At 41.4% G+C, this 21,075-nt stretch overlaps 1 protein-coding gene across 3 annotated transcripts in view; it reads right to left on the bottom strand.

Moving 5' to 3' along the window:
- LOC307031837 (uncharacterized protein) overlaps positions 1–21,075 on the bottom strand; it is a 30,064-nt gene extending 8,989 nt beyond the window's left edge. Inside the window, exons 1-21 of one of the 3 annotated variants that reach the window (XM_079669302.1) lie at positions 21,013–21,075; positions 15,987–16,138; positions 14,051–14,625; positions 12,288–12,308; positions 12,139–12,201; positions 10,623–10,676; positions 10,469–10,513; positions 10,278–10,304; positions 9,836–9,880; positions 9,621–9,665; positions 9,413–9,466; positions 8,228–8,296; positions 8,061–8,129; positions 7,544–7,612; positions 2,702–2,770; positions 2,051–2,119; positions 1,232–1,300; positions 1,031–1,099; positions 875–946; positions 228–296; positions 41–112 (exon numbers count right to left, since the gene is read on the bottom strand). In XM_079669302.1, coding sequence (XP_079525428.1) covers positions 41–112; positions 228–296; positions 875–946; positions 1,031–1,099; positions 1,232–1,300; positions 2,051–2,119; positions 2,702–2,770; positions 7,544–7,612; positions 8,061–8,129; positions 8,228–8,296; positions 9,413–9,466; positions 9,621–9,665; positions 9,836–9,880; positions 10,278–10,304; positions 10,469–10,513; positions 10,623–10,676; positions 12,139–12,201; positions 12,288–12,308; positions 14,051–14,625; positions 15,987–16,138; positions 21,013–21,023 — 1,788 coding nt within the window. In that variant the 5' untranslated portion in view covers positions 21,024–21,075. Of the gene's footprint in view, positions 1–40; positions 113–227; positions 297–874; positions 947–1,030; positions 1,100–1,231; positions 1,301–2,050; positions 2,120–2,701; positions 2,771–7,543; positions 7,613–8,060; positions 8,130–8,227; positions 8,297–9,412; positions 9,467–9,620; positions 9,666–9,835; positions 9,881–10,277; positions 10,305–10,468; positions 10,514–10,622; positions 10,677–12,138; positions 12,202–12,287; positions 12,309–14,050; positions 14,626–14,846; positions 14,918–15,986; positions 16,139–16,281; positions 19,411–21,012 lie in introns of those variants that run through there. The other 2 variants (XM_079669303.1, XM_079669304.1) reach the window with 2 other exon arrangements.

Raw genomic sequence — 21,075 nt, 5'->3', positions numbered from 1 at the left:
GTTAAAATAATGATGGCTAATGAAGCTAAGAGCTCCTCACCTTTGGTCCTGAGGGCCCAGCGATGCCGGGGGGGCCGTGCAGGCCCCGGATCCCTCTCTGGCCTTGGTCGCCCTGAAACACCACATTTGGGAATACACTTACTAATATGATAGCTGTGACTGTATTTATTATATGCAGGTCAGCAAAGTCCAAGTGCAAGAAATGCAAAAAAATCTCTTTATTTTACCTTCTCACCCTGGGTGCCGATTCCAGCGACCCCCTCTAACCCCCTGAGGCCTGTGGGTCCTGGCTCTCCCTGAACACACATACAGGTTTGATTTTGGAGAAAAACAGATACAGAACATACATTTCAGAAGTGTGCTTCTACATTGGTGGTTAAAGCGATATTGGTGGGATCAATAAGGCAACAAGTGAAATGATAAGACTGGAATCATTTCCTACAGGGTCGATAATAATGTAAATTACATAATTCTCCATCGGCTACAGAGCTTCCTGCTGTTTTGAGAATATTGAATTGCATACATGTACAGGAAACAATCCATCATGCAGTGTGAAGACAAGAGGAAGAAAGTTACTTGCAAGACTTGAGGAAAATGGTTAGAAAATATCTTGTTAAAACCAAAAGTTGAATTCAATAATGTTATATGTTATGTTATAGTGAACTATAAGCCTAATGCTTATAAGTAGGCTTCCTTTGATTCTAAAGCTTGTAATAAATGTCCAGATGGTTTATTTCTTTGTGTTATTTGTATTTTAATTATCTTATAAAAATGAAGTTGCTACCTTGTGTCTCTTTTTCTAAATAATGTCATCCGGTTGGCGGTGGATATATTATTGATGCATGTGACATTATAAGGAAAAAACTTGACCTACCTTCTGTCCCGGGGCTCCGTCCTCCCCTGGCAGGCCGGGCAGACCGGACAGCCCCGTAGACCCCGGCTCCCCCTGGAGAAAGAACCACGGCTGCGTGTCAGGGTGTGAACCAGAACGTTAGGGTTGTAGTTGCTGTTGATGTGCTCTGTGACTCACCTTCGCTCCAGGGTCTCCGGCCCCTCTCTCTCCTGGGCCGCCAACCTCGCCCGGCAACCCCTGGTCCCCCTGTGAGACAACACGGCAGTGGATCTTACTATAGCTCCTATCTTAGGCTGAATACTGCTCTTTTATGTTCACAGGGGCTTTAATGGTGCAGATTTAGCATCCAACTGAACCACAGTGTTATCAAAGACAAACCTTGGATCCAGCAAAGCCCTCTCCTGCGGGGCCTCTGCTCCCCAATGGGCCCCTCGGTCCTTCCACACCCTGTAAGGATCAATGGATGCAGTTATACAAAAAAGCCAGATCAAATAAAAACGAACACCAAGTTATAATTGGATGGAAGGAACTGTGCACATATGATGGTTATAAATATAAAATATCTTGGTTCTTTATAGTCCCCTTGAAGATAGTTTAAGTGGAGCTCATTATAAACTATTTTGTATCAAACTAATGATTATTTTCATCATGGAATAATCTCCATTATTCGCTTGAATGTTCCCTCACAAATTGTGTCTGACTGACAGTCTAAACTTTTGAGAAGCATTAATGGTTTTTGTAGGAAAAATAACTTAACGATATTTATGAATGATAATCTAAAACGTTGTTCTTATAGATAACGTTTTTAAGCTATCAGTAAAATATACAGTATTTCCCTCTGAATTGTATTAGAGAGAAAAGTAAAAGTGTCAAGAAAAAGACTCAAGTAACATAGTACCTCAAAATTGTACCTAAGTACAGTACTTGAGTGAAGCATACACAGTTCCACTTCTGACAGCCCTGAACTTGTGTTATCATATTAGGGAAACGGCCACAGCTGTTGCTCCAAAACACGAACAGTTGTGCAACTTATGCGACCTTTACGAACCCTAGGCTACATTCTTACATTTAATTCATATTTATTCATCCTCCCCCTTCCCTTTCCCAACATTTTCCTTCAGTCTCTAAAACAAACAAAAATGTAATTGATGAAAATCATGGCACACACTAACTGTATAGCAGTTGGGAGTCACTTGCCTTCTCGCCCTGTATGCCAACTCCTGGGAGGCCGAGTGGCCCTGGAAGACCCGGGGGCCCGAAGTCCCCCTGCAGGGTCGGATCAGAAGGTTAATGATGACACCAGCTGGTAGTGTTGATAGTATTAGCATGCATCAAATGTCACGTTCATGATTTACAGCATGGGGAAAGCACACAAGACATAAACATTCTGCAGTCACATCTTTTCACACGCATAACCTGATGATATTTGCATTTCTTTTCAAGCATCACAAATAACACAGAGGAAAGCCTGTAGCTTCACCACGAGGCCTGCGGTAAAACTGTCAGCACCATCGGATGCAGGAAAACATTTAAAAAGACACACCTTCTTTCCGGGGTTTCACCAATAGTTTAACGTCACATTCCAGTGACATAAGGGGAGTCACTTTAAAACACATCTTAAATCTATTCATGTCATCTTAGCGACGTCTGCGAGCGAACACCTTACTGTGCACAGCTGCTCTCCTCCTACACTGTCCAGCCTCCAACCCTGATTCATCACCTGTAGCATGTGACCTCATATATAACTCACTGTTATCTGCCAACTCGCAGCTTTCACCACAGCCGGACTCTGTCTTTATCTCCGTGCCCCTGTGAAGGCGTCTTATTTACAGCCACTCTGTGCTCTACCTTGTCTCCTTTGAGTCCGACGCCCGGCTGTCCTCGGAGCCCCCGCGGCCCGTCCAAGCCTCGCCCGCCCTGTGAACACACAAGTTATTGCAATTTAGCTTATGAAATGGCAGGTATTATAAAGCTATAAGGCTGTACAATTACTCCAAATTCTATTTAAATCACAGTTAGTACAATATTTGTTAAAGGCTAAATATGTGTTAATATATAATTTTCAGGCCGCCACATAGCTCTGTTAGTAGAGCAGGCAGGTCATAAATAGTGTCAAGCATCCTTTTTATTCACTTTCAAATCTATCTCTCTCATAGAGTGTTGCAGGAAGCAGTCCTAAAACCCCAAAATGAGTCGTTTCCTGTTTTCTCGTCTCAAATTATTTTGCATGTGTTTTATGTCTGAAAAAGGTGTGAGGTTAACACAAGTATTGTCTTCGTTTCCCCCCCCCCCCCCCTGAACATGTATTGCGTGTGGCAGGTGTGATCCATGTGGGGGGGTGGGCACATAAGGGGGGGGGGGAACACATCTGGAGTGTGTGTGTGTGTGTGTGTGTGTGTGTGTGTGTGTGTTTTATCTGATCCGGATGGTTACTAATTCCTTTTCTTTATAGCGGACATTTTTGACCGGGAACACCATGGGTGTTACAAAGTTGACTAAATCATCCAAAATACTACATGTCATTCACCCATTCACACCCATTCATACAGAGCAGTTACCTTACTCTATAGGACCTAACATCCATACACATTCACACACCGTTGGCCATGCCATCGGGAGCAACTCAGGGTTAAGTATCTTGCCCAAGGACACATCGACATGTTGACTGCATGGACTGGGATCGAACCCACAACCTTCTGGTTGAAAGACGACCGCACTCCCTCACAGCCACAGTCGCCACAGTATAAAAGATTGACTGCACCTGCAGGAAAACACCTTGGTAGATATAAAAGCATCATGTCATCTGGAACAGTAAGATGAGCTCATTCTAACAACGAGCGTTCTGCTTTTTTATTGTCATGTGCCTTACAGAGAAGCAGTTGTTGGCAATAAAATATAATCCCAGACCCCCTCCAGCAATATGCAATAAGTGTGTATTCAAGAGCCCCTATTATGCTTTTTGGGGTTTCCCCTTTCCTGTACTGTGTTATATATGTTTGTGTGCATGTAAATGGTCTGCAGAGGCTAAAATCCCGCACTCCAAATGTATTGGCTGGCGCTTCAACACATTGTACGTGATAGGCCAAGGAGCGGGAACATTTCTAGGAGACATCAAAGCTAACTTTCCGTTTTTAACAGATTATCTATTTTTATATTTATATTCCTTGTACTGACGCAACTTCCATGAATTGTACTCGACTGTTTCCATATATACATAGGTACTGGAGCAAATACACACATAGGAAAACATGAACAATATATTCTATATTTATGCATGAAGCTAATATTTGGATAATTGCCTCATTTTCCGAAAATTGAAAAGAAAGTCCATCGCATACTTTGCCAATCAGTCCAACTTCATTTACAGGCAAGGACTTTTACAGAGCTCCATGTAGAGTGCATTGCTACCTCCAGCAAAGGCACTCCCATCTGGGTGTTGTAGTCTTTAGGGAGTCAACATCGGAATCTAAAGCATGCTGTTATTAGCATTTAGCTCAAAGCACCACTGCATTGCATAAGAATAGCTTCAACATCCGTTTATGAATGTCAAACATCTAAAGACAGTCAACCAACAAGAAAAAAACAATTTTGGGGGAGAAGGGGTCTCTGAAGTCAGATGTGAGGCTTGTGATAACTCACAGAGGCTTTGAAGGGCTTTGTGTTGCTTTCTGTGGTTGCAGTGTGCAGAAACATTTACTCACACTGCGTGCCAGAAGCGTCTGACAGGGAAATGTGTCCGTGTGATACTGAGTCTGTAAACAGGGCTGTCCATCAACCGCAGCCGAAGCTTGACATGAAGACGTCAACACAGGGAGGAATTTAAAAGAGGAATGTTTTACCCAAACATCAATCAGAACGCACATTTGGCTTCTATAATGTGTTGTGTAACTATATGTACTAGGCATCAGATTATTTGAGAAAAGTGAATGAGATTTTCTTTTGGCCTTCCCAATATCCTTCATAATGTAATCTATGGCCGCCAAGCTAACAGCGGCTAATATTCAACGCTAAGTGGTATCATTTAGCCACTTTTAAAACACATATAAGCTTTGGATATTCACGAGTGGGGGATTTACTGATGTATTTTATGTCGTAGAACAAGATGTAATAATCTCTTAACCCTCCTGTTGTCTTCGGGTCAAATCTGACCGATTTACTGCTTTCATCAATCATAACTTTTTTGTTTTACATTCGATTGCATTAAGGCTTTATGATATCCTTCACAGTAGACATTTGAACATATACAATTGCTGATCACATGGCTGATGGCTACATGGCTTAGTTGAATACTCGATTCTGATTGGTAAATTCAGAACACGTGACACGTTGTTAATACCGAACAGACAGACCGCTGTCAAGGACTTATTGACCGTTGTTAAGGACGCTCACATCTGCACAAACAAGTCCGTTCGATTTAACTGTATACAGTTTGGCCGAAAATCAAACTGCATGCAGTTTGCTTTTCTAACTGACAAGAAAACAGCGGAGAAGTAACGGGCAGAAACCCTCCTTTTAAGCAGCGGTCCAGACATAGACATCAAACGGCGACACATATTCAGTTGCCAGTTACTTTGGCATTAGGGCAGGGATATCTAGATACTTTCCAAGGTTTGACATAATGAATTGTGCTACTTTTAAAGCAAGCAGCGATGTTTTCAAATCTGTAATCAAAAAGCTCATCAAAAACGCTATCGAACCAGTTCCTGCCGTTGCTACGTTAGTTCAAACGGTAACAACGGACTATTTTTCTTAGCGGATGCGTGTCAATTTAAATCAATACATACAACTATTTTTTAAATCAATAAAATAATTTTATAAATCCATAAAAGCATTTCAATTAATATTGGGAGTCATAACGTTACTTTGTTGAGAATGTGGCCATGTAATAAGCGGGATAATGTGCTGCGACGCGGTCATTATGGGGAAAAGAACACCTTCATGCCGATCTAGATCCCTCCGCTTCGCGTCGGGCTCCTTATCAGCCTGTCGGTGTTCTTTTCCCCATAATGACCGCGTCGCAGCACATTATCCCTTACTTGTCATAAGCCTGTCATATTGACGCAGGAGCGGAGGTGCTAATGAAGATGAAACGGGGTAAGATGGCTGCAGAGCTCCTGTGAGCCTGACGCCTGTCGAGACACGCCGTAGAGAACAAGAACGCCACCTGTGAGTCCGCCGCTAAATCTCCTGAAGAGGAAGAGAAGGAGCCCCCCACCACCCCCTGCTCAGGAACTAGCTGTTACCCTTTAGAAGAAAGTTTAAAAATGTTAAATTAGACAGGAGAAGTGGAAAAAAGAATCCTGAATTACAGTGCCCTCTGATGTAAAGCCACACCAGTGTTGTGACACCCTGTAGCCAAAAGGGATTACATCTGTCATGACCTCAAGACATTCCATTAACTTAATAACGCTTCATTTAACTGTCTGCATTTATCAAAAGAACAAAGAGTTACGCTCTGCTGTTTGTTCACTTATGGAGCAGATTTGGCTTCGGGGCACATGTTTCAAAATATCAAAAAATAAATTAGAGTTAGGCCATTTTTAATAGCTGAAGGAAAATGAACACACACAGACATTGATAGCACGATAAAGGGAAGCTTCATTATTCATTTCTTCATAGCTCTGTAGCTATGCAAGTTTTCGGTTTTACTTCTTTTCTTAGTGCAAAACAAAGCCCAAGTACTTCCAAAATAATTTCCCCATGTGACCTGACTTGGGTTTCTAAGTAATGTAATGTATGTGTTATTTAATAGCTTATGTTAATTACACTTGTGTAGTTCTGTAATACTGTTTCAGTACTTTGAAAGTTACAATTCTGCAGGGAAAACACGGGATAGCCTTATCTTTCAGGCATTAAAAAAGACTGCAATTGTTGAATGCAGAAAACAAGCAACTCATTTCTAAGGCAATGAATTTCAATCAGAGGGCTGTGACAAAACCAATTTCACTTAGTCGCAGAAATAGTAAATAATTTGCCATTGTTGAGCCTTCAATGTAGTGGCTGGATAAGTAATTAAATACTCTTCCACGCCAGTAGGTGGCAGTAGAAAGCGCAATAATGACCTTGTTAATTTAAGACAGTAGATGCGACGAAAAGCAATGGATCAACATTTTTTAAAGAAGGACCCTGAACTGAGTCATGGACACAATTCTAAACTCTAAAGCAGTTAATCATGAAATAATTTACCGAGCAAAATAGAATAATCTGTGAGAAGGAACATAACTAACATTTGGATTGAGAGCCCCGGTGCACCTGTGTGTATCCCCGTGTGTGTGTGTGTACATCCTGAAGGGAGGCAGACACAGGAACAGACTCATTCTTTCCTCTCTGCATGAGTCACTCACGCTGTCACATCACAAGGTGTCCTGGCTATTTTCCTGTCTCATCAGCCGCTGTGCGCTGGCGTGTCCTCAGCGGGGACGTTCAATGGGCCGGATCATATCATGCGGTAATGGGAGCCATACTGAACCGCTGCACTAGATGTGAACGTATGGAATTTCTCATGTCTTTTAACTATACACGGTGTCTTTGTCAGTCATTCCTCCCTTAAATCTGGAGCCCAGCTGGGTCCTCAGCGCAGGTCAGTGGGTAGGCAGAGAATTGAAGGTGAATGCATGAAATGAGGTCAAACGGGGTCAACGCTTTTAACTGTTAGCACAAACAGCTAGAGGCGTAAAAGACGTAACTCACCTTTGGTCCAGGGAGACCCTCTCCGATCTGTCCTCTTTCTCCTTGGACTCCCTGTGACCCTTGAGGCCCCTGAATAAAACAAAACGATGTGCATGACCACAAGAGGAACATCAAAAATGACCTCTTTTATAATATACTGTACTTTGTGTGTGAGGGTTACACGTGGGGATTGCAAAGCAGAAGACATGTTGGATGATCAAGGGTCAGACGGACGGATCCAACTTTGATTTTCATTTAACAGCTTCCTAATTCAAAATGATCGTAAACATTTAAGAATTTACAGATTAAAACCGACTAATTGATTTAGCATTAACAGGTGTTTGAACCTGCTTCAGTTGATAGCATCTAAAGTAGTCAGCAACAAATGAGCAGCCTTCATTTATTGCTGTTGTGTGAAACCAAAGACCCAGTGTGAACTCTGCCGGTAGATCTTTCTGTTATTATTTGAATCTGTAAGTGTGCGGTACAGAACTTGAGGTACACAGTAGTGTCAGAAACAGGGGGGCTTCCTACTCACCGGTGGTCCAGGCTCGCCAAGTCCCTGAGGACCAGAAGGCCCTGTAGGCCCGTGGTAACCCACAGCACCCTGATTGGTAGGGAGCGACATGAATGCAGGGTGAGACACAGGTGCTTTATTATGTTCCCATGACTTCATTTTCCAAAACAATAGGATGAAGATTGTACCTTGGGTCCCGGAAGGCCGATCCCAGTTTCCCCTTGGATTCCAGGTGGCCCAGAAAGTCCCCTTTCCCCCTATAAAACACAGGCAGGGAGAGACATGTGCTGATACCAGAGGAGATGCACACGCTGCTGTGAGAGTGTGAGTCCTGGGTAGGACACCATGGGGCATCAGTGAAGCTGACCAGAACCTACATCCTCCCACTCTACTTTCTCTTCCTCTAATTGAAGCTTCTTTAAAGGGGGTTCAGGCATGTATAATGGGATCCCTCCATTCCTTTTGTCAATATTTTATTGGTAAAGAATGCAATTATTCACTCAGAGGCTGTAAATCATGGCCATGGTGTGCAGCAGGAGGGCACATAGGAGGCGTGAGGGGGGTGTGGAAATGTTAGCGAGCGCATACCGGCACTTTTTTTTTCTTTCACTTCCCTTGCCCTTTCATGCAAGTCGGGGCGATGTTTAGAGCCAGACATTAGTCTGCCATTCAGGTGAAATAGAATGACAGCCAGACAATCAACATGAACATTCTTCCAAAAATAATTAGGGAGGGAACACTTGCTGGGGAGTGTGGGCTCATAGCAGAATTGGCAGCTATAACACGAGAGAGGGGGCTTAAAAAGTAGAGAAGGACAAATAAGCTGACGGGGTAATAACAGATGAGGCACTTCAAAGAGGCTTCAAATGTTCCACTGCATCATAACTCACAAATATGTGTTTGAATGTATGATCAGCTTGTAGGCCACCTGACGTTTCTGATGTTATTTATGCGCCAGGATCATCTGATTAATTCCAAACGCATTTTAAATGTCAACTTTAAAGAATGTCTCTGAGGAGAAACCCTCAGGAACAGAAATAACACTTTATTACGTCTGAGTTCTCACACTTTATATTCTTACACATGCAGCAACACCTTTTTTCAGCTCTGCAACGCCACAGGTAATGCTCATAATCCTGGTTCTGATGAATCCCCTGACTATGAAAGACACTTAATTGGAACCAGACTTGACAAGAAAAAAAAAATATATCCATCTGGTTTTGGAGAAGGGGAAAGTCTGTATGTAAAGGAAGGGCCAGTTGGAAACTAGAAAGTATGATATGCTGCTTTTGTAGTTTCCTTTTGTTCTTAACACATCCCAGATACAGAGGTTTTGTTCGATTTAAAAAGCATCAAGACTGAAGAATACTTACTTTTTTACCCATTGGACCTTCAGGCCCATTGTCGCCAGGTGGACCAACTGAACCCTGTAATGTGAAGAAGAGAGAGAAGGTTACACAGGGGCATTGAAAAGTAGAAATGAGAAGATGAAGAATTATCAGAATGGATAGCATTTCAGATTTAGCATCATAACTAATGGGACCTAGCAAATGGTGAATTGGATTTTGTGATATATTTCACCTGAAGTCCACGATTTCCTCTTGGGCCAAGTGTTCCTTCAGGACCCTAGAAAAGGTGTTAAAACAATTATAGTCCATGAAAATAATACAAAAATAATAGAAGCAGAAGAAGAAAGAAAACAGGGTTGAGTAAAAATGATCGAGCATCAATGAAAAAATATTGTGACAAAAAGTTAGACTTGGTTTTAAATTATAACAACATTAAGCAGCACGTACTCTGTCTCCCTTAATTCCAGGAGTGCCACACTCCCCTCTCTCTCCCTGTAAGAGAAGGAAAAGCAGTTTAGTAAAGCGTCATCTTGCATAATTTCAAGTTTATGACACAGATTTCCAGGAGAGCAATTTATCTTGGAAAATGGGTTTTAATATCCCAGCCAGGTGCTGGTGAGCAAAGCTTAACTAGATGGGACCTACTTAATTAAATTCCTTTAAAAGAAAAGTAACTACAGATTCTAGCAGACAGGCTTGACATTAAATACAGATGAATAAAAAGGAGAACAAAAGGCCATGATATTTCAAAGTCTTTCCTGTGAGTGTTTCCTTTCAAGGCCTTGGAAGCATAATTCTTCACTCTCTCTGATTGTTGCATATTTTACACAAGCGTGGGAATCTGATAATCTATAGAGAGACTGCACAGTAAATAGAATCCATACAATACCTTCTCTCCTTTGTATCCAGATTTCCCCTGTGTGTATAAAACAGTCATGTTAAGTCACCCAGAAAAAATAGTCGTCACTTTTTGTCCGAGCAATGGTAGTGTGAAAGGTGAACATAATTACAGTTTGTTTATCTGTAGGCTACTTGTCAATTTTGACTTAATCCCAAGTTGATTGAAGACACTAAACTCACCTCAGATCCTTCCCGACCAGGAAGTCCACTGAGCCCACCCTCACCCTAAGGGAGAGAGGAATATTAGTTTTACAAGGAAAGGCCTCCTGGTTTGTACGAGAAGCTTCTTGTCTCGAACCGGTAGTGAATGAGTGATTGTTTAACGGGGGAACACCTTGTGTCCTTTCGTGCCGGGGTTTCCATCTTCTCCAGGACGGCCCTTCTTGCCCTGTGTAGAAAATAATGGAAGAAAAAATCATACAATTGTACCCCTAATAAATCCTTATTTTCTACATTTACATACAAAACATATTAAGGTAAGTTTTAGCCACTTTATAAAAGTGGTTATGCAGGAAATAACATGTGATACTTTTAAACCTAATATAAAGACATTTAAATCAATAATAATAAAGAACATCCAACTTAGCCTGCAGCAGGTGATCTTAGCATAAAGGCTAACAGAGGGAAGCTAAACAACAAGTCCATGGTTTATTAATAAGCCTGTGAGCTGTTAATAGGCTGAATAAGCTTTATGCTAAGCTAAGCTAACTAGCTGTAGCTTCATATTTCCTGACAGACATAAGTGGTATACATCTTCTCATCTGACAGAGCAAGAAAGTGAATGGGTGTAAATCCCACAATGTTCAACTATGCCTTTAAGTTTGGCAACTATTTTAAATAAGGGAACAACAGCTTTAACTTGTAGTGTAGCTATTCATCCATGTTTTGCTTTAGCTGCTAATAGAAGAGTCTTTTTTCTTGTTAGCTGCCTTGTGTTCTGCGATACGCAATTCAAGAGATCTTTTTCTTGACCCCTCGGCTCCATGTTGCAGCAAAATGTTGTGCAGCTCTGGTGAAGTCTGGGCGCAGATGAGTCAGAGGGGTTATCCAGTTGTCTGTATGTGTGTGAGAGGAATCACCCCAACAACTGTCTGGCTCTTCTCTCTGTTTCCATGCATCGTGCATGTTGTTATCTTTCAAATATCTCCCTGTCTGTCAGTGCGCTGCGGCTGATGTGAAACAGCTTTTTGTTCGGAGCATTAAGTTTAAAGGGGTAATTACTCTGTTCTCATCCTGTGAAAATACATCAAAGCCCAACCACTACGTCTAATTGCCGCTGACCTTCACTGTGTAATAAAAGGCATTGGCAGAAGAAGAAAGTTGTGCATGTAACCTCCTATCCAGAGAGCATTTGTCCTCAGACAATCCCAAGTGGCTGGGTTCTTTGGAAAGACATGATCCTCCTGATTACCCATGTACATATCTGTTTAGGCCTGTTCTCAATAAACTTTAAGAGGAATGCAAGGTATTTTGCTTTACTAACACTGCTGCAGGGAAACAGAGATACTCAAAACCGCATGATTTACTAAAGCTCCCCAAAACCCTGCAATTATGTAGCCTGTTGGCATCTAGGGAGCCTTTTGTCAGCTGTGCTGTCCTCTACAGCGCTTCACTTGGAAGTGATGGTTTTTATGGTTTTTACATATTCAGCTTTTGTTCTGCTTCAAAAACAAGCTAACAAGTGGCTAAATTATCAACAGTTTGAAATCAACTAACGCAAAAAAAGATACTTCTGACTTTTTCAAAGTGTCTATAATGAAATTAAAATGATCCCTTCCAATCAATTCTGATATAATGAGAAAGGGGGACGAACAATAACTTAATAATCATAATGATGCATTCATACTCACAGCAGGGCCGCTGGGTCCCCTCTCACCCTTGTCACAAGCACACTTGCTCTGGGCCAGAGGACACTTCAAACACAGGGAAAGAAGAGTCAGACATTTGGGGACATAAATCAAGAAATGTGCAAAGAAAAAAGCTCAGTCATGAGACTTACCCCTTCATCTGCCAGAGCCGTCTGTGGAGCAAGAAACAGAAGAATGTCAAGATGTTGTCAGACTGAGACCATATGGTTCATGTACCCCCCCCCCCCCCAGCACACACTGTCAGAGCAGATCACAAGAATCAAAGACTACAATTGAGATATTGTCGAAGTGGACTGATGGATGACTCTCAGCTTAATCCGTGGTCCCTGTTAAACCAGACAGTAAAGCGGATACATCCATTTTTAAATAGAGATACAACCCGGAGGTTTATGGTCCTAAAGTGATGAACATGCAGAAATAAAAACATCTTCCAGCGGCCATCAATCAGATGAACAAAGTTGTACAGATACTATGAAAGCAATACTTATTTATTGTCATTTTATTTTCGTGGTTTAGGTTATGATTGTTGTGGTATTTTGTTTGTCTAAAAATGGATGCCTCGCAACCCAAAATCTACCTACGTACAAATAAAGTAACCTAAACCATTTACCTCTGGTCTCAAAGTTAGATTGTAAGATTTTATTAGAGCCCCAAGCACCTGATACCCAAACACCCAATTAAACGTGTCCACAGCTGGCTTGGGTTCAGGCCTTCGACCTCCTCCACCTGTTTCTGCAAGTGGATTCACATCCTTCGTTTCCTCGTCTTGGCAAAGCTCCGATTTTCACCAGACACTTTGTTTTTCTCTTCAAAGCTAACCACATTCTCTACACAAGGAGGAATGGTCACAATTCCAATGAGACGAAAAACAAACCACATGCATTGATGGGTAAAATATCCTCGCTAAGCATTCTGGGGATGTTTCGGTGTCGGGGTGGGGTGTCTGAAGACAACAGACAGGGGAGTGATGTGGTCAAATGCTGAGACTGAAAGATTAAAGACAGTGTCTCAGCTGAGGAACTTTCTGATGACACACAGATGCTGCTCATGGAGGGCAATGAGATGAAAGTGTGCTGCTGGGCTCTTGCATGCCAGCAGAATTGCAGGCTGTCAGGATCAATGCTGTCGGAGCCTCGATGCAAGTTTTCTATAAAGTTTCCCCTTATCATATTTGGACGTATACCACCTGTGTCAACATTAAGAGTTTGAAGTGGTGTCTGTGGAGCGGGTAGAAAAATGTAGCGTGCATGCATGTTCATGCTGTGCTCTCACTGCACCCGATTTTCCCACAAGGAGTTTTATAACACGGAGCATATGTTACAGCCAGCAGCCTGGTTGTGTCTGCAGGATGTTGCTGCGCAGCACATGTTCTAATTATGTCAGTGGAAATTAACCGTCAGTTCATGGAAGTGACCCAAATCACTCACGATAAAAAACTGGGAATGAAGACAAACTTTGTCTTGGGGTAATTCCCAACACACGTTTGTGCAAAAAAGAATTTTCAAAGACATTTTTTCGCCCAACTGAGTGAATCAGGATGCATTTATCTTACAGTGATGACAGCAGAACTGTTACTATGGCAGCAGGTGGCAGGTGTTCATCCGTGATGTAATGGGGTAAAAAATAAAGCAGTGGGTTTTGTAGGGACTTGCTTTTTGGGGGAATGAAGAAGTTAGAGAAGCTAAAAATCTAGTTTGCATTACTGGTAATAAACAAAAAATAAAAATATATGCAATTACACAAATGATTAAAGTACCTTTGTAGTTTATTTTTGTCCAAATCAATGACTTTATAAATGCATAGCATCTAAAACCAGAAAGCTGATTTGACCAATGTCACTATTGAAAATTCGTCATCAAATCTGAAACAAAAACAACATGTATGTTTTACTCACAATCTCCTTGATGAATTTATCCACAATGCTTCGGTCCTGCAAGTTGTGAAGGTAGCGGGAGGCAGGGGAGCTAGCGATTAGCCGCAGCTGGGCTACGTTGGCCTGCTCATTGGCTTCAGGTGTGATGCCGATGGTGAAGAATCGGACGCCCTGGTTTTTGGCATCAGCCACGGCGGAAAATATATCTGGGTTCCTCGGGTGTGAGACGCCGTCGAAGAGCAGGACGGCCACCTTGATGCTGCTGGGACCCGACTCCTCCAGGTAGATACGGGTGAGGTTGGTGATGGCGTAGGTGGTGTAGGTGCCGTGACCGATGTACGCGATGGGTGTGATTCGAGCCTTGAAGTCTTCAATACCCCTCCACTGTTTGAAGGTCTGCTCTATGATGACATGGCTGCTGTACTGGAGGAGGGCGGCCCTGGAGCTGAGGCCCCGGCCAGTCTGCAGCCGAAGGTTCTGGAGCCGGCCCATCACGTCCGAGGCGAAGCGCTTCTCCTGGGCATGGTTGTCCTTGGCGCTCTCCGAGCTGTCGATCAGGAAGGCTATCTCCAAACTGCAATCTTCATCTATGAGTGCTAAGGAAGGAAGAAAAGAAATCTTAGCAATGATATCAAAAGAAAGAAATAAGGGTTTGCTGATTCAGACGGCCGCTTTGGACACTTTTATAATTATTTTTTATTACAGTGAAGCATTTTCGTGGAATCGTACGCTCAATGTGACTCGAGTTTTTACAAGATTGCCCTCAAGTTAAAAAGACTCAAAGCAGAAAAGTAATTGATTCATTTGAGAGTTGGACCTTCTGTGGTGTTTTGCGCTAAGCTAACGTTAGCTCACTTTCAACATTGCACTAGCTGCAATAGCCGCAACTACTGTTACTGTAGCTAACATGCTTTCAGCCCTGTGGTCAGAGGAATGGAGAGCCTAACAGGTGATTTGGTGGTTGCCTATCAACAATCACAAAAAACAACCCAGTATAATCGGGGCCTTATTTTTTTTTCTTCAGTTTGGTGAGAAGATCTAACACTCTTTACACTGGTTAGCCTAGCTTAGACTGTAAACAAGGGGAAACTAAAAGGATTACATATCATTACTTGTTGGCATTTCATCATAAGATGATATTTGTAATTGTTTGTGATGAAGAAAACAAACCAACAAGTTAACTGCACATGATGTATTATTCATGAATTTTCTGTTTCCAAGTTACTTGTCTGGACCTTTACAATCAAAACACATCACAATTACTCTCATATCAACACAGTATGGCCGTTCAACTTGTCTGAACAAGATATATTGTAGTTGGTTTGAGGAAAAAGACTTTCATATCCAGCCAAATATATAGATACACGTCTTCACAGCTAAATGGATTTTATGAGTCAGGGATAAATCTTTATCTATGGAGCCTTCAGGAGGGGTAAAGGTGATTTACTGACTATTTAGGCTCTATAGGCTTCCTTTTCCGGAAAAGTGTGATAAGTTCATGAATGTGACATACATTTTTAAGAGGGAATAAAAGCATCTTAACTTGCCGCACCAACCTTCAGCAAAGGAAGGAGGTCACAGATCTAATAGAGGCTGAGGATAAATCACATTAATCTTGGCGGAAATATGTCACCGAGAGAATGCGCCTGGGGAACCAGGATTCTGAGCGTATAAAACATTTGGGTAACAGAGCACTGAGCGGTCACAAAGGAGATGGATGGCTCCGAGAAGCTTTAGAGATATGATCAATCCGAGTGGATTGCATCCTCCAGCGATGTCCTTGTTGAGTATCATGTTCGATTTAATTTTTTTTACCTGTGGCAGCAGCTTTTTCTCCCGGTGATGAAAAAAGTGAAAGATGTTCTGCCTTCACAAACTCCATGCCACTTTACCTAGTTGTATCTGTGTAAAATAGACAATGAAACAGCCCCGGGGCAAATGTAGAAAAAATACTTACATTTCTGCGTTATGGAATTGGAGGGAATTACTTTGAGCTTCTTCTTAGTGGTCACCACCTCTTCCTCATAGTCTTCATCATAGTCCTGTGCACAGAGACCTTGGAGTCCCCAGAGGAGCAGGAGCCAGTGCAGAGAAGGCAGCATGACTTCCCTGAGAGATGAAGAGAAGACACAGATGGATAAAAAGACCCTGACACGTCCTCACATTTTAATACCTTCCAGAAAAAAACTCAGAGAACAAGCTTTAACAAGCATGAGGCTTTGAGACTCAGGCATCAGGCATGCATAACTCACAATGTTGCTGACTTAGCTTTCCAATGTATTCAGCTCTATAGAGCTCTCCTGGCAGTGAGGAAGTTCAGGAAAAGTGCAAGTAGGGAAAAGGAGAAGGATTCTTCATTCAGAGTTGGTTTGTTTCCATGTCCTGAGCATCCAGCCGAGTGTGCTCTTCAGGGATGGATCCTGATTGAGTCTGAAGGTCAAGGCACGTTGAAGGGACACCAGCAGCAGCAGCACCAGTGGCAGTATGTTACTAAAGGTTCACACTGTATTCTGCATCCAATGAGACTCAATTCAAGCCATTCAAAACTGGCAGTAAATTAAGGGAAGTCCTGCCCTCTTTCAAAATCACTCACTCCCATTTAGGGGAGTGTGTGGGAGGGGTACAGCGTATAGACAGCCCTCATCATGACAGAGCAATGAGTGCACCCCCTTCCTATCCTTTTCTTAAGAAAGTGTCATTTTGTATTTGTGCTGGACTATTTAAAAACAGGGAGTGAAAGCAAATCCCCTGGGAGTAAAAGCAATGTGTCAAAGACAGCTGGTTAGAATTTAACATTTTTTCAATGTGTTGTAAATGTGTTGGGTTAGGTTAGGGTTAGGGTTAATGGGAGCACCCATTAAGACACCAAGGTCATGTCCTTGGTCATATTTGTGAAGAGTTAGGCATTTTACAAATGTTGACTGAGTCCTACTGTTTGTTGGCAAAATCACTGTAATATAAAGTATTATTTTGTTAGTTTTGAAAAAGTAAAGGTCACATTCTTACAAAAAATCTCCATCTAATGTTATCTTAATTAAGATAGATATTTCTGAGGACTTGATACCATTACACTGTATTTTAGCATTTACCATGACTCTAATTGTTACTTTTGCCACTGTGGTGCTCTTTAGCAAAGGTTACATAGTCTCGCTTTTTACTGAACTGTTAAATGAAAGTCCTGAGGCATTATGTTGTGCTGGTTGTCCATCTGTCTCTTTCTCCTGAATGCAATACCTCCGGAATGTCTTAGCACAAACGTCCATTTGGACCGAGGGTCAAAGTCAACATAACTTCACAAAACATGTTCTTAAGAAACTATTATTATGGCATTTAGGACAGACATGGATGCTAACCGCAACTGTACTGTTTGGAGAATTTTGAATTTACATTGGTGGTGTAAGCTGGAAATCTTCATAATGAACCGAATGCAAAAGTCGCCTATACAATGTTTCAGCTCACAGCTGGTTGCATCAGGACTGCTTTTAGCTATGTTTCGTCCCCACCAAAATCTGGCTTCAAAATGCTTGCTCTGTTCTCTAGCTAGTTGCTCAGGTTCTCTGTCTGCCATTTGGGATTTGGGGCTGGGAAGGTAGTGAATATTTGGAGCTGCCTGTTGCAGACAACAATGGAACTTTGAGAGCTGAACCGAAACAGTAAAGTTGTTGGAATTAACCAAAACAATGAGCTCAAAGACACTATAAAGCTCCAAAGAGAGAAACTGCAGAATGCAAGCTACATCTTTCACATTACACATAATCTGTCTATCCAGTGTTGTTATGAAAACATCTAGTATAGCTGCCATTATGTTGGTGTCTTCTTTTCTTTGGCTTTCAGGGGCCTCGCCCTCCAGGATAATCCAGAAAGCTGGAATAGTTTGTATAGGTGATTTATACCCTCAGGCATCACACCTTGCAAAAGCAGCGTAGCGTGATTCATCTGTAAAAACACAGAGAGCTGTCTTTCTGTTGGCATAATTCACGAAAAACATAAATTTCTAGACGACAGAAAGAAGTAAATCCGTACGAAGGCAAGTGCCACTATCATTTACAGCTAAGTCCATATTTATATCCTCTGACATTTGTCTTTTTGTCTACGGTCACATTCAACATTGTGAATGGAATTTACTACTATTTCCAGAAAAGTCAGATTTTGTGCATTGACCCATGACATCCAGAGTTCTCTTGAAAGCCACCCGTTGAAGGTTATCACAGTTGACTTTCTTCAGAATGAGCCCCGTTTTCTTATTGAAACCTGGTGCGTGTTTCTTTTCAGCTCCAAAGAAAAGTCTCATAACTCTTTAATCTCAATATAATTCCTGTGCAGTCCCGGATCAGAGGAGTCTCAACATCCCATGAGACTGTCTGCAGCCATAAAAGCTGAAACTGGATTCACATAACTCTGCAACAGGGATGACTGTGTGTGTTTTTATTGCCTACTGTACTCCTGAAAGCAAGGAAAGGTGAGCTGTCACTCAAGAATGCTTCCCCTGAAAAATAGGTCTCCTTAAATCTGGTTCCGCTCTCCGTCCTTCGTGAGGAGACCTGATTATGCAAAGCATGTGTGTGCTAGTTTGTAATGAGAAATAAGAAGATGCTGTTATTGCTTGTTTGACCTTAAAGTTTTAAAAAGGTACAACTTTGGCTACTAAATTAATAAAACTTTAATTCTTCACTCTTTTTGTTGTATAATATACACAATTTAGCAAATCTAGGACTCAGCAAACGACTGTGTTTCAATATGAGATACCAGAAACCAATGGAAAACTAAAGAATATCAAGTTATAGGATGCTAACATAGCGTATCTGGAAATCCACTTAATAGTAACAATCCTTTTTAAATGCATTTAGTTTCAAAGCTAAGATCCTACTTTCGTTCAAAGCAGGGATTCTGAAATAATGAGTTCTCTAAGCAGTGTCTCTAAATTATAAGACCCATTCTTTTAAACGTGCATATTTAAATAGATGAATAAGGACGGATTGATCTAAAAAAACAAAAAACACAGTAATGCTCTAAGTAGATACAGACACCAATAAAGGGCATCAATAAAAAGCAAGACCTGGTATTTGGTATATAACACCACATCATTTCGTTTTTAAAGACTTCATAGTTTGATGTTGTTTTCTGTCTCTTTGCACTCCTTACGAATCTCTCTATGTTGTCATTTTGAGTCTCTTTGCACTCCTTACGAATCTCTCTATGTTGTCATTTTGAGTCTCTTTGCACTCCTTACGAATCTCTCTATGTTGTCATTTTGAGTCTCTTTGCAGTCAATTAGGGTCTCTTTGTATTCATTTTGATTTGTAATTATTTCGAGTCTGTGTATTTTGTTTCAGTGTGTAGTCATTGAGAGCCTCTTTATAATCATTGTGCTATTCTTTGTTGTCATTTTGAGTCTATATGTAATTATAATTATGTACTTGTTGTTTATTTGAGACTCTTTTAAGTTATTAAAAGTCTATTTTTTTTTATCATCTTGTGTCTCTTTGCAGACTGTTCATGTCTCTTTGTGGTCGTTCTGAGTCTCTTGGTACGTGAATATTTGATTGACATCTTGCCGGGGGGGTGGGGTGGAGGGGGGGTGGGGGGGATCGCCTGTGTCCATGTGTGTGGTGTAAAAGGAGAAGGAAAAACAGAACAAGTGTGAGGCTTTCTTTTATGACACTGTGGAAGCCACCACTTAGCTCTTTGATATCCCCTAACCCCTGCAGGTATCTTTCCTGTGACATTCTGTCTAACCACTGTTTTTACAAGATAATGCATGTTCCTTCAACATATAGTTACAGCTCTGACAACGGAGGCTGTTGATTGTTAGCAGGTGAACCCCACATAAGAGTACTCAGAGCAGCGAAGCAGATATGTACGTCTCAACAGGTTTTCATACCCGTCTGATCTAAAGGAGAGCTGACAGCCACTGCACCGACCGAGGTCAAACTGAAAATAATCCTTTAAGTGGAACAGTCATGGTATATTATAGGAATGTGTTACTGGGTGCTGTTCCACAGGTATTCAGATAGAGGAGTATACGTTGTCAATCACAGATTAAAAGCATGAGTTTCAAATATGACATGCTTGTCTTGTACCTGGCAGTTATTGTCTTTAAGCATGCTAATGTTTGCGAGCATCAAACACAAATGCTGCTTTTATGGGATCCTCGGATGATCAAAATGTACAAGTTTTGAAGTCGCTCTTTTGACTTTGGTGTGTTTCATTAACTTTAAGTCATAATGTGGAAACAACATGGGCGCTATAAATAAGTTGTGTTGTCTTTTATTGCTCAGAGTGTGTAAATAACACTTTGATAGCTTTTATATTTGAGCTTCTATGTGTTACACTTGTTGCTATACCAGTACATTCCCTGCATTTACAAAAATGTTGCTCTGACTTGTTATCAGGGTTAATGATAAGAAATAACTTGTATTACTAATCTAGGTCATTATGCATAGACAACAGTTATCAATACAATATCAAAAATGTAACATTACATATTTTTAAAAAGGTCTCTTACTATCAACCCAACAGTTACCTAAATCTGCCACGCAGACACATGAACACAAAATGATTTGCTTGCTTTTCCACCCCAATTTTTCCGATATCACATAAATGCAGCAAAGGTTAACCTGATGCTAAATGTTATTAGCATTGCAGGCATTTGTAAACTGAAGTGTTGTGCTGGATAATATGTCATTAGAATGCATCTAATATTGACCGTGAGCAACATTTCATGAAAAATCTATTAAATAATTGTTGAGACATTAACGTCAGCTAAATGCAATGCAATGTACGTCTGGAATACAGTGTTGGACTGACAGGCAGACTTACATTTCTTCATTGCCCAGAGTCATGCCACTAGCAAGGCTTAAAACACCATATCAAAATCCCAAAAGCAACTCACCGCTGTAAGCTACCATCTGTTTCAGAGTATTCTCATCACCTTTACGGTCTTTGATCAAAAAGCTTGAAAAGCAAAAACATTGTTTCCTCACCAGAAATGCATGGAACATGATCTGTGCCAGGTCGAAGGTCACCAGCTGTCCCAAGCATGATGG

The sequence above is a fragment of the Notothenia rossii genome, assembly GCF_949606895.1.
Source record: "Notothenia rossii genome assembly, chromosome: 3".
Lineage (NCBI taxonomy): Eukaryota > Metazoa > Chordata > Actinopteri > Perciformes > Nototheniidae > Notothenia > Notothenia rossii.
The sequence above is the reverse complement of the archived record's forward strand: the minus strand, read 5'-3'. Positions and strand labels throughout refer to the sequence as shown.